Here is an 18,559-nt window from a genome sequence, read left to right on the forward strand (position 1 = left end):
ACAGTAACTTCAAAACAGAGAGCTGCAACGGAGATCTTGAAATCAAAGTGACTGCTGAAGCCTGGGTAGGCAGAGCAGACTCGAGTCACGGAGCATTATATAGTCAAAGGGAATAGCTATCGCGGAGGTCCTGAAGTAGAGAGAAGCTTCACCAAGGTTGGAACCAAAGGAACCATTACGTGGCTGAGGTTACATGGGGAAGGGGCTAGATGGCATGGAATGGGCGTGGTTAAAGCAGGGGAGGGAAAGGCAGCATCTGGAGTCCGCGGCTATGAGACTGGTGCCAAGAAGATTGAATACACAGTACCGAGTGCTGGCAGTCTGTCTGGTGGGTGAACCCTGAGTGAGCAGGGCCGTGAGAAATGGAAACAGGGAAATGTGCTAGAGTATTTCAGCCAGTTGAGGAGGTGCAGAGGTGGAAGCAAGGGATTGAGTCCAGACATTCTGAAGGTGGATGTGAACAGCTCAAGGATGTGCTGGAATCCATATGCAATGGCACAAGGGGAACAGACGAGCACCTACTGTGCCCCCACGAGATCGCCTGCATACGGTCCTGTAAATGCTACAAAAGTCATGGGGGTGAGTAGGAGTGCCTTGATTTCACTACCTGGTTACTGGAAGGTAAGGAAACCACATGGCCTGCCAAGGGTTACATAGTTTATAAATCAAAGACCTGAATTTAGGACTTCTGACTCAGGCTTTTCCAAAAGAAGTAGCTTTTACCGTATGCTTCTTGTCAAAGAAAAAAACAAACAAACAAATCCAATAAATCCTCTTAACTGTACTGATTTTTAAACAGTGAGTAAAATAGTGCAAAGTGAGAGGAGGAAGCCGGGACAGCATAACTCAACCAACTCATTCTTCCCACCTGGAGATGGCACAATCATGGTTTCAAAGGGAAACACAAAATTCTTCCATTATTTAAATGGATGAATCAAGTCTCAGTTTCCTCATCTTCTCTCCTTTCTGTATAATTCATCTTTGAAGGCATTCCATTCGGGAAATGTGTGACCTTTACCCACCAGGCCACAATTAATTGGATGCTTCGCCTCAAAAGTCACAAGTCACAGTGCCGTTCAACCTTTTACACCCACGGCCTTTCTGAAACACTTATCCCAGTTCCTTAAGGCCTGTTTTGTTGAAATCATTTTACAAAAGTAAATCATATCAACGTTTTTAAAAAAATTATTTCTAAGACTTTGCTTGTAAGACTAAATATTTTTAACACCATGGCAACATGGTCAGGACTCTGGCTAATGTCTCCACTCTTGTACCAGAGTTCATACTTAATAAACTTCTGCCATGGACAAATGGGCTACAAAGAAGCAAGGAGCAAATAAATTAGGCATGGTCAGTAATCATTCCACTCAGATCTTCTGGAGCTTCCTAAAAAGTGATAAATAAGCCAGACTTGCCCTAATGGATCAATTCCCCACATCTCTTGTAAGTACTACCTCCACCCAATACCTGCAGGACCTACCCTTCATATGTCATCTTGCCTGGACCTTCCAGAATTTGCCGTAGTTGAGTGGGGTAGAAGACTGTGACATCTTCACTGTGTCAGCTGAGTGTCACAGAGGCTAGGAATGTGTCAAACTTGAATAAATGTGGTCAGCAGGACCAGAACTTCCTGAATCCCTGAATTCAATGGACTACTGACACGGAGTTATCACGTATGAGTGAACTGGTTTAGTGTAACTCATGAGGAAGGGTGTACATACTCCTTGTTTATAAAATAAATACTATGCAGGCAAAGGGCAGTATCTCCCTTTCTTCAGCTTTACTTGATTCTCTCTCTTCGGTAGCACTAGTGTTTTCGCCAAGTTTAAACAGCCATTTTGGAATTTCACTGCATGACTCGGCACTTTTAAAGGGTGTGGATTTGGGTGAGTGGGCAAGTAGGGAGGTTGGGTGTGGGGCACTGTAGTAAGAATATACTGTGTTAAAAATCTTATTTAAATAAAGAAAACCATGTGAGGTGGCATCTACCTGTAATCCCAGCACTCGGGGAGGCAGAGGCAGGCAGATCTCTGTGAGTTCAAGGCCAGCCTGGTCTACAAAGCAACTCTAGGAGAGCCAAGGCTATGCAGAGAAACCCTGTCTTGAAAAACCAAACACCAACCAACCAACCACAAACCAACCAACCAACCCACCAACCACAAACAAAAAAACCACATGCTTCTAATTTCAGCATTGGAAGGGAAGAGACAGGAATATTCTTAATGTTCATTCTAACCAAATTGGATACCTCCAGGCCCTGTGAGATGCTCTGTCTTAAAAAAAATAGAATGGAAAGTGATAGAGGAAGACACCTAAAACTGACCTCTGGCTTCTATATCATTTGCCCAAGAACGTGCACACACACAATTATTAAGTAAAAATAACAATGCCTATAAATAAGGTAACTACAGTTTGAATCAGTATAGGGAGGTTTCTACTCTTCAGTATTAGAATATGGGTATGTAATGTCCACCAAATTCCTGGACTATGTGTTTCACTGAACATCTCATTTAGGAAAGGCTTAGAAAGAAGGATTAGCATGTGAGGACGAACATTTGCAGCATAAAGTTTTAGAGGATGAACACAGAAAGTAAAATGGTCAACTGTTGTTGTAAATAAAAATGGTGCAACTTGTTGTAGGCGATAAAAATGATTGTTGGGATATGTAATGTTATTTATTATTTGCCCTATAGTTATTGTGGCAGTATTATCTAACCCACTATCACAATTAATAAAACACAGACACCTGCTAGATTTTATAACTTGCCTAATTTACCTTGGGCCAGGCAGATATTTCACCTACACTGTCTCATTAACCTGAATATCCACCTCCCAGCTTCCATCTAATGCCATCTGCCTTAACCATTTCTATCTGGGCTATCTTCCATTCATAATTCTATAACTACTTGCTTGCATTTTTATTTGGTCCTTTCCATGCCATTCTTGGAGTCTTTCTCCTGGCCCAAACGGTTCCTTCTCCACCCATCATGGTGTCCTCCTTCCTCCTCTCTTCCTAGTGGTCTGTCTCCTGTGATTCTCCTGTTCCCAAAGCCTGGGAACCTTAGCCATGCCTACCCCATTCTGCCCTGCCCAGGTATAGGCCTTTAATCAACCAATCAGGTATAATGTCTTAGGCAGGTTTACACAACAAGGATAGGTTTATCCAGGCAGTAACCAGATCTTGAGGGCCAGTAATTAGCATCAAAATATAAGCATCATACCAACTCCAAACAGTGAACAGGTTTTTGCTTTTCCATAACTGCCTAAGTGTATTTCCAAATATATGTAAATGGAACATAAGAGTGGATTTTCACATACATATCATTAATTATTTAGAGAAAAAGATACAGTCAGGAACACCATAAAGGATTTACTTGTGAACCTGTACCTCTGCCAACTGACACAAGCCTGGGCGTCTTGTGCTGTGGGTTAGCTAGGATTGACACTGTACTAGCATATGACAACATCGCTGATTCTGCCTTGTTTTCAAGGAGAGATTTGATACAGATCTCATTTATTATAAAGCTCAATCTTCATGGAAGAGAATGTTAGTAATTACTTTCAGCCAAAAAGGCAAAGTATCTTTATTCTTAATTTTTCCAGAATGTGTGGACTTTACAACATCTACCCAAAGAATTCCCATCTAATTTTCTGTTTTAAAAATTAATTCAGGGGCTACATCTGTGTAGGGGTTCTAGGTTATCTCTATGCATGGTCCTTGATTGGATTATCAGTCTCAAAAAAGACCACTGGGCCCAGATTTTTTGGTTCTGTTGCTCTCCTTGTGGAGCTCCCGTCCCCTCCAGGTCTTTCTATCTCTCCCTTCTTTCATAAGATTCCCTGCACTCTGCCTAAAGTCTGGATATGATTCTCAGCATCTGCTTTGATACCTTGCTGGGTAGAGTCTTTTAGAGGCCCTCTGTGGTAGGCTCCTGTCCTCTTCATTGTTTTTTCCCTCTTCCAATGTCTATCCTGTTTGCCTTTCTGAATAAGGATTGAGCATCTTACTCAGGGTTGTCCTTCTTACTTAGCTTCTTTAGGTGTACAGATTTTAGTATGTTTATCCTATATCATATGTCTAATATCCATTTATAAGTGAGTATATACCACATGTGTCTCTCTGCTTCTGAGACACCTCATTCAGGATGATCTTTTCTAGTTCCATTCTTTTGGGTTCCCTAGTAAGGGGAACAGGGGCTGTCTCTGACATGAAATCAGTGGCTAGCCCTTTGATCACCTTCCCCTGAGGGGGGCAGCCTTACCAGGCCACAGAGGAAGACAATGCAGCCAGTCCTGATGAGACCTGATAGGCTAGGGTCAGACGGAAGGAGAGGAGTACCTCCCCTATCAGTGGGCTAGGGGAGGGACATGGGGAGAGAAAAGTGAGGGAGAGCGGGATTGGGAAGGGATGAGGGAGGGGGCTATAGCTGGGATACAAAGTGCATAAATTATAATCAATAAAAATAAATAAAAAGAATAAAAAATTAATTCAGCTTTCTTATTTGATATGCAGAATAAATTTTTTTTTTCATGATAAAATACAGGATCAAATCAAAGAAATGTGTATTTGGGGTGGGAACAGGTGACAATAGAATCATTCCAAAGACCACTAATGTCATTCATCTAGCTATTAAGAATGGCATGCTTTTTTAGGTGGATGGAGAACTCAATGAGAGCTGTGTGGTCCCGACAGTGTCAAAATCAAAAATAGGAGCAAGTGCTATCACCGGTCACTCAGCGCCTCCTGTTCAGGTCACACAGTCATGATCACTTACTGGAAACTGTGTAATTATCTTGAGACTTTGATAGAAATACTGTGGTGGTTTGAATGAAAATGGTTCCCTTAGGCTCGCTCATAGGTATTGGCACTGTCAGCAGTTATGGTCTTGTTGGAGTAGGTGTGGCCTCACTGGAGGACATGTGTCACTGGAGGTGGTGTCCCAGGCCCAGTATCACTATTTCTTACTGTTGCCTACAAATCCAGATGTAAAACTCTCAGTTACCTGTTCGGCACCATGTCTGTCTGTGTGCAACATGCTTCCCACCATGATGATGATGGACTGAACATCTGAACTGTAAGCCAGCCCCAGTTAAAAGTTTTCCTTTATAAGCGTTGCCATGATCATGGAATGTATCCATAGCAATAAAACCCTAACTAAGACAAATACCAATACTTCATCTTCACAAACTGCAGTTCACAGATGTATGTTTTGTAAAATACTATGTGGTCAGTGAGGGAGAGAAATGATATTTCTTTCTTTAAGCTGACAGATGCTGTTATAAACAGGATTAAATCTTACTTCAGAATCTAAAGGTTTCCAAGAGCTGCTAATAGTTTCATGTACACAATGGACCTATATGATACAATTTTTAATTTTTTGTTTCTTTTATGTTTTATCTATATGGCTATATTCCCTGCATGTACATTTGTTCAGCATGTGTGTCCAGAGCCACAGGAGGCCAGAAGAAAAGTGAGAGGACTGGTGGTACAGTTGTGAGCTGTCACATGGGTGTGGGGAATAGAACCCAAGTTCTCTGGAAGAGCATCCACCACTGAGCCATCTTTGCAGCCTCCAAGATCTGACTTTAATATACAGCATTTTGATATTTATTTAGGGTTGAAGAAATGGCTCAGCGGGTAAAGGTGTTTGTTGCCAGAATTGAGGAGCCACATTTGATCCTAAGGACTTGGATAGGATGAAAAAAGCCAATTCTTTCAAGTTTTCCTCTGGCATCCACCTGTGTGGCCTTCCATGGACACATACATCCACACACACCAAAAATAATATAATTAAAAATTTTGATATTTATCTGTTCTACCAACTTCTTTTTATAGAAACAATTCATACAACATTCAGCCAACATTGATGCTTCTACTTGGGGAATCCCATAACTATGACCCCAGTTAGGCTGTGTGTGTGTGTGTGTGTCTATGAGACAGAGAGAGAGAGAGAGAGAGAGAGAGAGAGAGAGAGAGTATAGTGGGATGGGTATATTAGGTACAATCAGAGAGAGGGATCCATGGCACGATGCATTTGTTTCTGGTTGCCACCATAAGAAGTTAGCACAAATATTAGGTGGCCTGAGATAACAAAATACATGCTATCGTTCTGCATGGCAGAAGGTGGACACTTGGTTTGCTCTTAGCCATGCTACAGCCAAGCCATTGGCAGGGCTATAATCCCTTCTGCAAGCTCTGAGAAGAGACTGCTCCTTGCTTTTTTCCAGTTCTACGGGCTTCAGACATTCCTTGGCCCACTGCCCACTTCCTCCATTGTCAAAACCAGCAACATTGCATCTCTCTGATCATTCTTTTGTAGTTATATTTCCCTCTGATCACAGTCAGGGAAAGTTTTTGGCTTTTAAAGATTCATTTTAAAGATTCATGTGATTAGATTAGTTCCACTTGGCCAGGCCTGAATAATCTCCCCATGTCAGCATCTGCAGACTCCCCCTTTTCCATGTAAGGTAACACAATCCCAGATTCTAGGGATTAGGGTTGCTGGTAAGGGGAGCCGTTAGTTCACCTACCACATAGGGGTTGGTGGGAATACCTTGAGAATTCTGGCCAGGAGACAAGGTCAAGGAATAAGAAAGAAGCATCGCCGATGCTTGTCATTTCTCAATAATTTCCTCCAGTGCCACATTACAGAGGAAATCAAAACTGTTGTCTGATAAAGGGGTGTAGAATAAACTAAGTTTAAGTTTATCGGCGTCAAGACCTGGCTCTGTCTTCACAGAGGAGGAAGTGCTCTGGGAATGAGATACTGCCCAGTCACAGCTAGCCAGCCCTTGAGTAGCGGGCACCAATTCTATAGGTTATAGTCATAACAGTAAAAGGGACGGATCTCTAATCATCGTTACCAAAGGGACCATTTAGCCACTGTTTCCTATGCTGCAGGTGCTATATATCTAGATTTCCCAGTAAGAAATAAAGTGGGTTTATATTGTTTTCTTGACAATGTCTCATTCTGCGGCCCAAGCTGGGCTGGAAGTCAAGGCAATTCTCCTGTCTCAGCATCCCAAGTGCTAAAATTACAATCATGTGTCACCATACCCAGCTGAAATTGAGTGTTTTAGTTCATTTCTTGTGTGTGTGTGGGGGGGGGGGTTGGTCAAGGAGGGAGCCCAGGGCCTTTTGATGCTAATTATATCCACAGCCATTTAGCTATCTACCTTCTCCTCAGGTAACTTTTTATAGTTATGCTACTTAATAAGATTTTACTTTCACCAAACCAGTAAGAAGTACACATCTGACCCCATGGCCCGAGTGCCCGTCTTTTTAAGCTTCACTAAGCATCTGTAGTGAAAACAAAACAAAAACAAAACAAAACAAAACAAAAAAAACACCAAACTCAGGGCAAAACACTCTTATTAACATTAACTTACAGCACATATTTTGGGTATCTACAGTCCATATATAAGAAAAAGTCTTTGCCATCTTACATGCTGAAAATGTAAACAAGTAAGGGAATGAAAGAGTCAGCAACTGTGATAGTGAAGGGCAGAATTTTGACGGTCTTTCCCATTGTGTGGGAGTCCAGGGAAGGGAAATGCACACACAAAAAAAATAATTCTGAAACTCTTATTGATATGCCACAGCATGAAAGAAATGGATACTGGGTGGGAGCCAGGGGGTTCAATGTGGATAAAAAAAGTCATGGAAGTATGCTGTGTGGGTAGCAATGAGTGTGTCTCTGTCTCAGACAGTGCTCCTGGGCTGTATTACCCATGATTAACAGAAGGAAAGAGGACTCTTCAGCTAGTGAAGGTAGCACTGGCAAGTGGAGGTATATAACACAAGCCTTCTGAGCCACAGGCAGGATGTGTGGAGGAACTAAGCCATGTCCTAGCAACTTATCCAGTTTCAAACAAGGCTAGATCGTTACCTGTGAGCCAATAGCCAGTTACTTTAATACCACGGACATCAGTTACCATATGTTGTAAGAAGTCAAATGTAATATTAATTCCATAGGATCATTGTAAGGGCTAACAATACTCTACATGAAAAGAGTCAAAGGATAATAATCACACAATAAATTGTAGTTGACCCTATTATCAATCCCTCTGTGTTTATTTGTACAAACATGAGTCTTGTCTCTCAGGAAGACTTTTATTGACTACTTCTGGGACTCATATCAGAAATATTTGTATGCAACTAGCCACAGGTTAAATTTACATCTTTTCTGGCAAGATGTAGTTAATGCTACACAAAAATGTTTCCTTCTAAAGGCTGATGTCGTGCCTGTCCAGAGACCTGGGGCCTGACACCACTTGAAACTTGCTAACCACATCTGGTTTGGCTTTAGACATTTTCTTGGATTTTGCCAGCAGCTACGACATTTTAATGGCTACAATAAACCTCAAAGCCTCATCAAATCTTTGCTGTATGTGTGAAAATTATGTCCTCCTCAATTAAACATTCAATCTGGGTTCACACCAAGGCCTTATGGAAAGGGAGGTGAAACTGAATGGGAACTGGAGATGAAAAGGACCGCCGTGATCCTGGCCATCTCACCAGATGGTATTTAGAAGAAGAAATTCATTAGAGCACCCAGGCTCTGTATTTTCTTTAAATATTTACTGGGTACCTTTCATGTGTTAAAAACACTGGCATCTCTAAAGATTAGCAGGACTTTTTTTGTTTAAATATTCAATGTGTGTGGGGCAGAGGAGGGGTTCCCCTCCTTGGTGCTTGTGAGAGGTCACATCACGTGTCTGGGAAGGGAAGTAACCCAGGTGATGACGGGTCTTCCTTCCTAAAACTTGTCCACCAACTGCAGAAGCTCATGTGGGTCCTTGAAGTGAGGAAAGTGTCAGTGGAGATGGGGAGGCCAGAGTGATGCTCAGTAGCATCCCTAGACAAAGTGAGGTACCCTGAAGAAGAATCTGCTCCTCTACTTTCCTCCCATCCCTTTGCTCTTCATCATCAAACTCATATAGACAAGGACAGTCAGGAGGATGTCAGAAGAGGTAGCCCCTGGCAGGAAAGGGGAAGATCAAACAGAGATCAAGTTGCTTCTCAAACATCTATGAAGGGTCGGGCTAAGGGGCATAGAGACAGGCCTAGGAATAGACACCGAGGGGCAGCCCACATCTTGGATCTCCATTCTCCACTACAAGATATTTTGCTGCCATCTTGGGTGTGGCCTGCCTCCTAAGAAGAAGTACAGAGAAAACTCTATATGATGTCTTATTCTGTTTCATTTCGATACAAATTCAGCTGGTATTAGAGATGAAGGTAAAACAGTCAGTCCCTTAAAAGAGAAATGCAAAAAAAAAAAAAAAAGAACTTGAAGTTCTTTTTTATAAGATCCCCATACAAAGAATTCATTTGATTGAATTTGTTCCCTCAACCCCATCAACAAGTGGGAATGGGTATGGGGAAGAACCAAAATGCTCCTTTAAAAATAATTTACAGTGTGAGAAATATTAACTTGCAATCACTATCTGTACTTAAACAAGTTTTATGCCCAAAGTAAAAATAAATGTCTCTCCCTGCCCCTGGAGCACATCTTTTCCCTCGGCCTCTAGGAGCACATCTTTCCCACTTTGTATCCATAGCCAGTCTTTGGTCTCAAACTGAAGGCTGGAGTTTTGGAGCACATTTCTTAAAATGTTTATTTTATGTTTTAGTGCAAAAAATATTCCAGGCTGAAGCTCTTCATTTCCTCAAGCTTTCCTTCTCGCACCCGGAGGAGGGTGAGGGGGGTCCATTTTCACATTAACATGCCCCCTAAATTCCCCATGGAATGCTTGCATTGGTTCACACCAGCGCCACAGCTAGTATTTCTATTTCTGGACAAAAAGATTTCTCCACAGAGAAAACACAGGACTAAAGAGATTCCAAAGGAAAATCTCTGACCAAGAGACACATAATTTTACCATCTAAAAAGAAAAAAAAAAAAAGGCTTTTGCATTCCATCATTTAAAATGTACTAACTAAAATAGAGCCTTTAATGTGGGTTCTTTATTATCATTAGAGTTGTATCAAAAACAAATACAGAGTTACAGTGTGTATGCACATATGTGACAAGAATATATCTTTGTATATACATGTGTGTACATGTACCATATATGTTTTGAGGCCTGATCAAAGCAGAGAACACCTGCCTCTCACTAAAGGCAATTACCCTGTCTCAACTTTCTCATCTCTACAATAGTTCCTGCTCATCATGTTTGTTATAGGAATGATGTAAGAAAACGGTATACTTGCAACAAGTAGCCATTATTATTAAAGCTGTAACCACTGAATATCAGAAGAAAGCAGATACGGAGTGAGGGAAATAGCAGGGAAAGTGTTTGCTTTAGAAGTATGAGGACTCAAGTCTGAAGCCCAGAACCTGTTTTTAAAAGGCAGATTCGGTTTTTAAAAAGCAGCCTGGGGAGGAGCTCCAGGACAGTGAGAGGTCCTGTCTCAAAGATGAAGCCCACAACTAATCCAGCAAGAGGGGCTGTGCCCAAGAATCCACCCCAAAGGTATCTGGCCTCCACACACAGCCATAACAAGTGTGCATGCAAACCTCTCCACCCACAGACAGGGGAGTAGACAGGAGTAATTGATGATATGGCGAGATGCAGAGATACCAAATGATCAGTGGCTCAGTCAGAGGAGTGCATGGATTCACTGCCCTCAAGTACTGCCCAGAGAAGGAATGTTCCACGATGGCTGCAGGAGCCCAGGAGGGATCTCCCTTCCAATACACTCCAGGAGCCACCCGTCCGGTGAAACTGTTCTGACAAGTCGCCCTTGCAACTATCACAACAGTTCCCATTTACCTTCTAGTTGTCGCTTCAGTTTTCTCAAATCTTTTATGAGGTCTTCAAACTTGACTTGGGAGGCCAGGAAGAAATCCTGTGGTTCAGGCAGTGGGAAAACACTCTTGTCTGTCCCAGCTTCCTAAAAGACAGGGTAAACAAGAGCACATTCTACTTCCCACTTGTTGCTTCAGCTGACATTCCAAAGCATCAGTCAGAAAAAAAAAATAATAAGTTTAGTCACGTGGTTAAATGGCAATCATGGTACTGCTCTCCTACACCAGGACTCTGTACTTGGAAGCCTCTGACTCATTCACAGCATCTTTTTGGTCCTCCTGGTATTGAGATTGGCTAAGATGCTGGCATGGACTGCATTTCTATCTTGCCTTAAGAATGGAAGAAGAAACTGTCAGGTATACTCTGATCTATTTCTCTCTTTCCCCATGGAAAAAGACAGGGTAAACACATGAAAGTACTTACATTGAAAGTCCCCTTTTGAGTTACACATGCTAGCAATTAGATAACTCATCTTGGGATGTGCCAGTGGGTGTGGATTGGATAGGAAGGCGCTGGGTGGGAGATGCTACCCCCTTCCTTTACTCACCCTTTCTGCAGCTTAAGCTATGATGAACATTGTGCACAATCAGATTCTTTATGTGTGTATAAAGCCCACCTAAATGCTGTTGGCTTATCTTAGGAGGTATTCACAGCTGGCATGATTGGGTATGGTTTTGACAAGGTCTACAGCTCTGGAACGATCTGAGCTGTGAATTATCTTAAGGGACAGACACTTCAGGCACACTGAAACACAAGTAGAGCCTTAAAAATCCTCTGCGGCCTAAGCTGCATTCTCCTGAGTTGTTTAATGTAAGCTTTCTATCTTGCACGTCTTAGACGGTCTTCGGCTGTTTTTCTCTCTGCACCACACACTGCTTTGCCAGCTTCCCTTCACATTCCATTTTTCCTAGTGCCATTAGGACTAATTCCAAATGCCAAAACTGCTTTACAAGGCACTTTCTGATCTGGCCTCTGTCTACAGCACAAGCCTTGGATCTACCTTCCCCCAACTTCAAGTCCTACTCCTAAGCTTTCATGAAACAAGAGAACCAGCCAGCCTTTTGCCTCTAGGCCTTTGTCTACAATGCTGTTCTTTTCCATTCCCCTAGAATCTCCTCAGAGCCCATCTTTCAAGTCTTAACACAAACATGACTTCCTCAAACATTTCCAGGACCTCCCCAAACTTGGGTGTTTCCCCATGTTATCCAAGAGTGTCTGATCCTATCACTATGGCACTTATTGCTATTAATTTAGAATTTTTAGCTTTAGATTGTATGTCTGATGTGTCACTAGACTTTAAACACATCAACGGCAGGCACTCTGCCTTGTTCTTGGTACAGTATACAGTATGTGACAAATCAATAAACGGTTTTGGTTGGTAGGCACCACTGCAGACGGTTCGTAAAATATTGCTTTGTGACATCTGCAAGTTTACCAGGAGACACCTAACTGCTTTAATATGTATTAATAAGTGCATATTAATATATATTATTAATAAATAAGCTATATATTTAGTTTTGGGAATTTCATACATGGATAAAATATGTTTTGAACAAATCTACTCCCCATTCCTCCACTCTTTAAATTCTTCTCTTTTCCCCTACAACTACTTTTCTCTTCCAACTTTTCATGTTCTTTTTTAAGAGCACTAAGTCCTGTACGCAGGAGGGTGGGATCATCTACATGAGCTCAGACAGGCTGTTGGTAGCTTCATCCCTGTAGAAAAATGACTGTCTTTCCCCCAGCAGCCACCAATTCCAGGTGCCAGTTAAGTGTGGGGCTTTAGGAGCTCTTCTTCATTGGGATCCTGGCTGTCCTGTTCTTAAGCATGCAGTGTAATGGAGAAGTCCCGCTTCCCGCTGACCATGCCACGGTACCAGGTGTGCAGTTTGTGACTATGTTTTCCTATAGTTTCAGGAATTGCCTGGACCTTTCCTCTCCCTCTAAGTCAGCAGTTCCCAACCTGTGGGTGGCAACCCCTTTGGGGACTGAAAGACTTTTTCACACGGGTCACCTAAGGCCATCAGAAAACACAAATACTTACTTAATGATTCATAACAGCCTCAAAATTTTAGTGATGGAGTAGCAACAAAAATAATTTTATGGTTGGGAGTCAGCACAATATGAAGAACTATACTGAAGAGTCTCAGCATTAGGAAGGCTGAGAACGCTGCTCTTCGTCTTTCCATTTCATTTGGATGCTGTGGAAAGGCAGCTCTCCTCCTTGTAATAGTACTTCATCCATCCATATTCCTCCGCCTTACTATACTTACTTTTTTACTTTCAAAACAACTAGAACACTGAATGCTAAGTGAAAAGCCACCCGAGGCACTCCCTATAAAGCCCGATGGGGACCCACATTAGAGGAATTCTGCTACAACACTTTGTGAGCAGTGTGTCTGACTCTACCATGGCTTCAGGCTTTGTTGTTGTTTTGTTTTTGTTTTTTTTCCATAGGATGGAAAAAGAGAAAATGCTGACGATGAATCAGCCTAATAGGAGGTCCAGTCAAAGCACTGGGAGTGGACGAGGCACTGTCTCTTCGTGGTTTTCTTCAACTTTCACAGGCCCGGACTTGGAGCCAATGCCAGGCAGAAGGGGCAGGAAGCTGAAAGACTTACCTTTCCTCAGGCCACTGCTACTCCTCACTGACCACAAAACAAAACAAAACAAAACAAAACAAAACAAAACAAAACAAAACAAAACACCTCACTTCTGCCTAAGGGAAAAGGAGCTTCATAAATCACCCAGCTCCACACTCCCCTTGAAGGCAATGTGTTCTGCAGTGAACACCAGGAGAGGCCTGCACAAATGTGGATGGGGCTCAATCTACAACTGCATCTGTTATTATATTTTCCTCCACACAGTCAATTCCACTGCATTCTGCTCTCGTCAACGACAATCTGCCATGGACTAATTTCAGTCCCTCTATGGAGCGCAGATCACTGGATAGGGGTGAATCTTTCCTTGTGCATCTGGAATTAAAAGTCACGTGCCAAGATTCCTTGGGGTAACTCTGCCCTGTGGGTACTTGCTTGTCAGAAATTGGAGTATGCTCAGGCCTGCCTGCTGCTGCTAAATTTCCTGAAGCTCAACATATCCCCCTCACCCCAGAAAAACAAAAGAAAACAAAAACACTTATTTCCTCACACCTAGTTCATTACACACACCAATTTATTACACTTTTAGTGACATTTACATTAACAATAATGTGTCTAATGTTTATCGGACACCTCCAAGGTAGACACGAAAAAGTCAACAATGAATTCTGGCTCTCAAAGGAGCAATTTCAAGATCACTGGCAACTTGTACACTATCCACAAAAGGAATCACTGGAGACCTATAAAGAATCTTCACCAAGGCTTCCAGAGTGAGAGCTTCCAAGATTGGTTTTAAGGATCAGGATGTAAACAAATACTTATGGGGGAAGCATGAAATATTGGACTGAATAATTGTTTTTATTATAGTTTCCACTTTTACAAGCGCACATTCATTGCACTTAGTAATTGAAAGTTAAAAAAAAAAAAGAATCATGACCCTAACATCCCGAAATAATAATGAAATATATTGCTATATATCATTATAGGATTTTTTGAGTTAGTGTTACACTTACATTTACCTATTATTTATATATGTTTGTATATATATATATACATATATATATATATATATATACACACACACACACGTATCTAATTTTTCCTTGTCTTTTTGAGACAGTTTCACTGTATAATCCTGGCTGTCCTGGATCTCACTCCATAGACCAAACGGCTTTGACCTGAAAGGTGTATCTAGCTCTGTCTCCCTGCTGGGAGTAAAGGCATGTACCATCATACCCTGCTTCATGCATGAATACAGTTTAGAAGCAGACAGAACACTTTATGTCCTAAACACTCTCCATAGCAGTACGCTATTCCCTTTAATGATTCCAGCACAATTCATTTGACCTTATTGCTAACCATCTGGATACTTAAAAAAAAATCAAGTCTTTTATTAATATTAATTATCATAAGTAGAACAGTAACAGAAGTTTTCTGCTTAAATTTCTAGAAAAATCTATGCAAATTTCCAGAGCTTCTGATACAGGAAGGCTGAAATCTTGCGAGCTCACTTAGCACAGATGTATGAATTAAGAAAAGGTGTCCCCTTTAGGATTGCTGGACCACGGGTGGCTTTGTTTTTAATTCCTAGAGCATTGCCCATAATGTGATTCACATAGCACCTGCACCATATTATCCTCTCAGAAACCATGCTCAAGGTTTCTAAATAGCCCCTTACCTTAGCAACACTTGAATTTCTATAGTTGTCTGAATGTGTGTGTTGGGGTATCTCAGTACGGATGGACTATTTACTATTAATGCTGAACGTTTTTGGTATACCTGCTGGTTATCAGTGTGCTCTGTCTTTATATAAAATTATGTAATTTCTTTAGAAGGGTTTACATTTCCCTCAATAAGTCCATAATACATGTTATTAATATAATATATTTACATAATACATTGGGAGTTTTCTCCCTAAGACCTCTGAATATGTTATTTCTTGAGAATAATAGAAAAAGAAATTTATAAAAAGACCTGAGACAGGAAGCTGGAGTGATGGACCTGTAATTAAGAGCACTTGCTGCTCTTACAGAGGACCTAGATCCACTTGTCACCACCCACACAGCAGCTCACAACCGCCCATAACTCTAAGTCCAAGGGATTTGATTCTGATGTCCTTCTCTGGCCTCTGCAGGCACTAGGCATGCATGTGGTATACTTTTATACAGGCAGGCAAAACTCATACACATAATAATAAAAATAATAAATCTTTAAAAAAAAAGACTTGAGACAAAGATAGTCCCAGTCTTGTTGAACATTAGAGTCTCACGTCTTGATTGAGCAAAAGTGGAGAGACATTTCTGCTTTGAGTATAAAAGTAGTATTGGAGCCACACATAAAAGACTGTGAGATGTTCCAGCGCAGTGTTCCTCAACCTAGGAGTTGTGAGCTCTTTGGGAGTAGAACAACTGTGTCACAGGGGTTACATATCACATAACCTGCATATCAGATATTTGCATTGCAATTCATAACAGTAGCAAAATTACAGTGATGAAGTGGAAATGGAATAATTTTATCGTCGGTGGTCGGCATAACATGAAGAGCATGAAGAAGGGTTGCATTAGGAAGGCTGAAAACTGACGGTCTAAGGGAACTGCCTGCCTGGGGGCAGGAGATGAGGTGGGATGCACAGGAATTCTCCAGGTGAGCAACTTTAATGCCTCCGTGAGCTGGGTTGAGCAGGAAAGCAGAATGGAAGGGCAGTGGGAACAACTTAGCTGATGGGCAGCAAACAACCACAGAGCAGTGCATGGCTCCATAGCTGCACGACTAACAACCATTAAATCCTCGATGGAAAGAGGGGAGAAGTTAAGTGGGGTGCAACACGTCGGATTGCAGATACACAGTTTGAGAACAGATACACTCCCTAGATAAGGTAGGAGAAATTATTAAAGAGTTCATGAGCTCATGAGCTCACCAGTGGGATGGAATTTTAGACCAAGAAACAAGGCTCTGGACTTTTACTTTCAGGAGATATACTCTGCTTACAGGGCTAATGGGTAGGATCCCTCTCAGCACTTTCTCTTGAAACTTTTGTCTTTTTGTATCATTTGCTATTTTTTCCCCAACAATTAATAATAGTCCTTCTTTCTTCTCAAAGTGAGGACTCCCAGTTCTTAGTTCAAAAAGAGGGATAAAGGAGAAAATTGTGTTCAGGTAATAGTCTCATAGACGTGCTTAATTCTAATTCATATGTATTCTAAGCATAGAGAATGTTCTTGCTTTGATTCATTCTCGAATATGGTATCTCTAACTTGTTCCCGGATGCACGGTTGGTAAATTTTGGTTATTAAGGTGGGTCTGGTAAATAAGGCTTTAATTCTAGTGCTCAGGAGGCAGGGGCAGGCAGATTGAGTTCAAGTCCAGCCTGGTCAGCATAGTGAGTTTTGGGCCAGCACGGGGTACATAAGGAAACCTTGTCCCTCAAACAAACTAGCTAATAAAAAAATAACAAGTAGACTGTAGAGATAGCTCAGCAAATATGAGAGATCACTGCATCTAGGCTTGATTCTCAGCATCAGTGTGGCAACTCACAATTGCTGTAATTTCAGTTACAGGGGATCCGACACCTCCTCTGGCCTCTGCAGGCTCCTGCACACATGTGGCACACATAAACTCACATAGGAAAGCACACATCCACATAGAATATGAATAAATAACTAAATAAGTCTTTTTTTTTCTTAAAAACATAATATTATAGTGTTTTGAAGATTTCCTCAATGTTGTTCAGTATCTCAGAATGCAGTTTCAACTCTAACCAGCTCCTGAATGAATCTAGAGTTCAGAAAGCTCCATAGTCTGGTCATGAGGCACTAAGGGATCTACCTGAAGGTGCATTCTATGGTAGACTGAGGCTCAGCAGCCTTGTGTCTCTCTAACACTTCCTGTTCTAAAAGCCAGGGGTTCCCTTTGTCTTTACTGGGACGCTTTGAGATAGAGTTGGACCAGAGTTGCAATTTCTGAATGCTCACAATACAGTAGAGGTGAAAATTGCTGAGAGCCCAGCGCTGTTTCCTACCTGATCATAGTACCGCAGGTAATATTTCACAACATAGTCCACCAGGTTCATCCCATTGTCCTAGGTTTAAAAGAGAAACTCAAATGACAGCTGTTCACAGGAGACCCTGCATGCTTTCCAGCTGAGAGATGAAAACCCACGTCACAACACTTATGAATTTGTTAGACTATTTCTGTTACAGACTGACCAGATTTTCCATCCTCCTCCTAGTTTCATCCATTAAAAAAAAAAAAAAGTCAGCTTTAAAAAAAAATGGCACTACACCATCTTTTGTGGGAGGAAAAACAAAACAAAACAGGTAATCCAGGAGACCTCTGCAATAAGGACTGAGACAAATATACAAACAAACAAACAACAAAAACATTAACCGCTATGACCTGGCATGCTGCCAAGACAGGAGGGGGTGGTAAAAATGCTAAAGGGAGCTGTGGACTAGAAGAGAAAACCATCCCTCCCTTCCACCTTCTCTGAAAATGTGTGCTTTTAATGGCGTGAAAAACAATCAGGGCCAGCTTAAAAGAAAAGCCATGCCACTTTATGACCCTGGAAGGCCAGGGGGAGCAGGCCCTCCCACAAGGCAGCCTTTGTGTCCTGTTCACAGGGGTCTAATTCTAATTTGCCTGTGTATTTCCCTTCCCTGCACCCCTTGCCCCCATGGGACGCCCAGATATGGGCTGGTTGTTTCTAAAAAGGTGGCTCGGCAGGGGTGTGGAGCCAAGTGATAATCAGGCTCAGAGAGTTGACAGGGAACCCCAGCCCCAATTGTTGTGGGCAAAAGAATAATTCAAATACTAGGCTCAACAGTGTCTGCCACTCAAGAATGAGTAAATTACAAGTGGCCAATACTAAATTCAAACAGACTGTAGCCTCTGCAGTATGACTACTACAGCATACTGTTTTACCTTGTAGGGCAGCAGTCACCAGTGCCTAATCACATGTGTTAGAGCTAAAATAAATACATGATGACTTTATCACTGAGCACGAGGTCTGACGTGAAAAAGCCTACCATTTTCAAGTAAAAAAAAAAAAGCACAGAAGGGAAAAACAACAACAAAAATGCATGCTTTCAGATAAATGAGTACTGTTAGGGGAAAGCTAAGATAAATGGGTCAGTCTGTAATACGTT

General features: G+C 41.7%; 1 protein-coding gene across 10 annotated transcripts in view; it reads right to left on the reverse strand.

Annotated features, from left to right (window-relative positions):
- The window catches only part of Fmn1 (formin 1), a 368,583-nt gene that overhangs the window by 93,677 nt on the left and 256,347 nt on the right, over positions 1-18,559 (reverse strand). For all 10 annotated transcript variants that reach the window (XR_009587427.1, XM_060371809.1, XM_060371805.1 and 7 more), the window contains 2 exons: positions 17,434-17,493; positions 10,780-10,900 (listed from right to left, as the gene is read on the reverse strand). Coding sequence is in view for 9 of the 10 variants with exons in the window: in XM_060371809.1 (XP_060227792.1) it covers positions 10,780-10,900; positions 17,434-17,493 (181 nt within the window). In the remaining variant the exon portion in view is untranslated. The remainder of the gene's footprint in view (positions 1-10,779; positions 10,901-17,433; positions 17,494-18,559) is intronic.

This window comes from Meriones unguiculatus, chromosome 18 (genome assembly GCF_030254825.1).
Source record: "Meriones unguiculatus strain TT.TT164.6M chromosome 18, Bangor_MerUng_6.1, whole genome shotgun sequence".
In the NCBI taxonomy this organism is placed as follows: Eukaryota; Metazoa; Chordata; class Mammalia; order Rodentia; family Muridae; genus Meriones; species Meriones unguiculatus.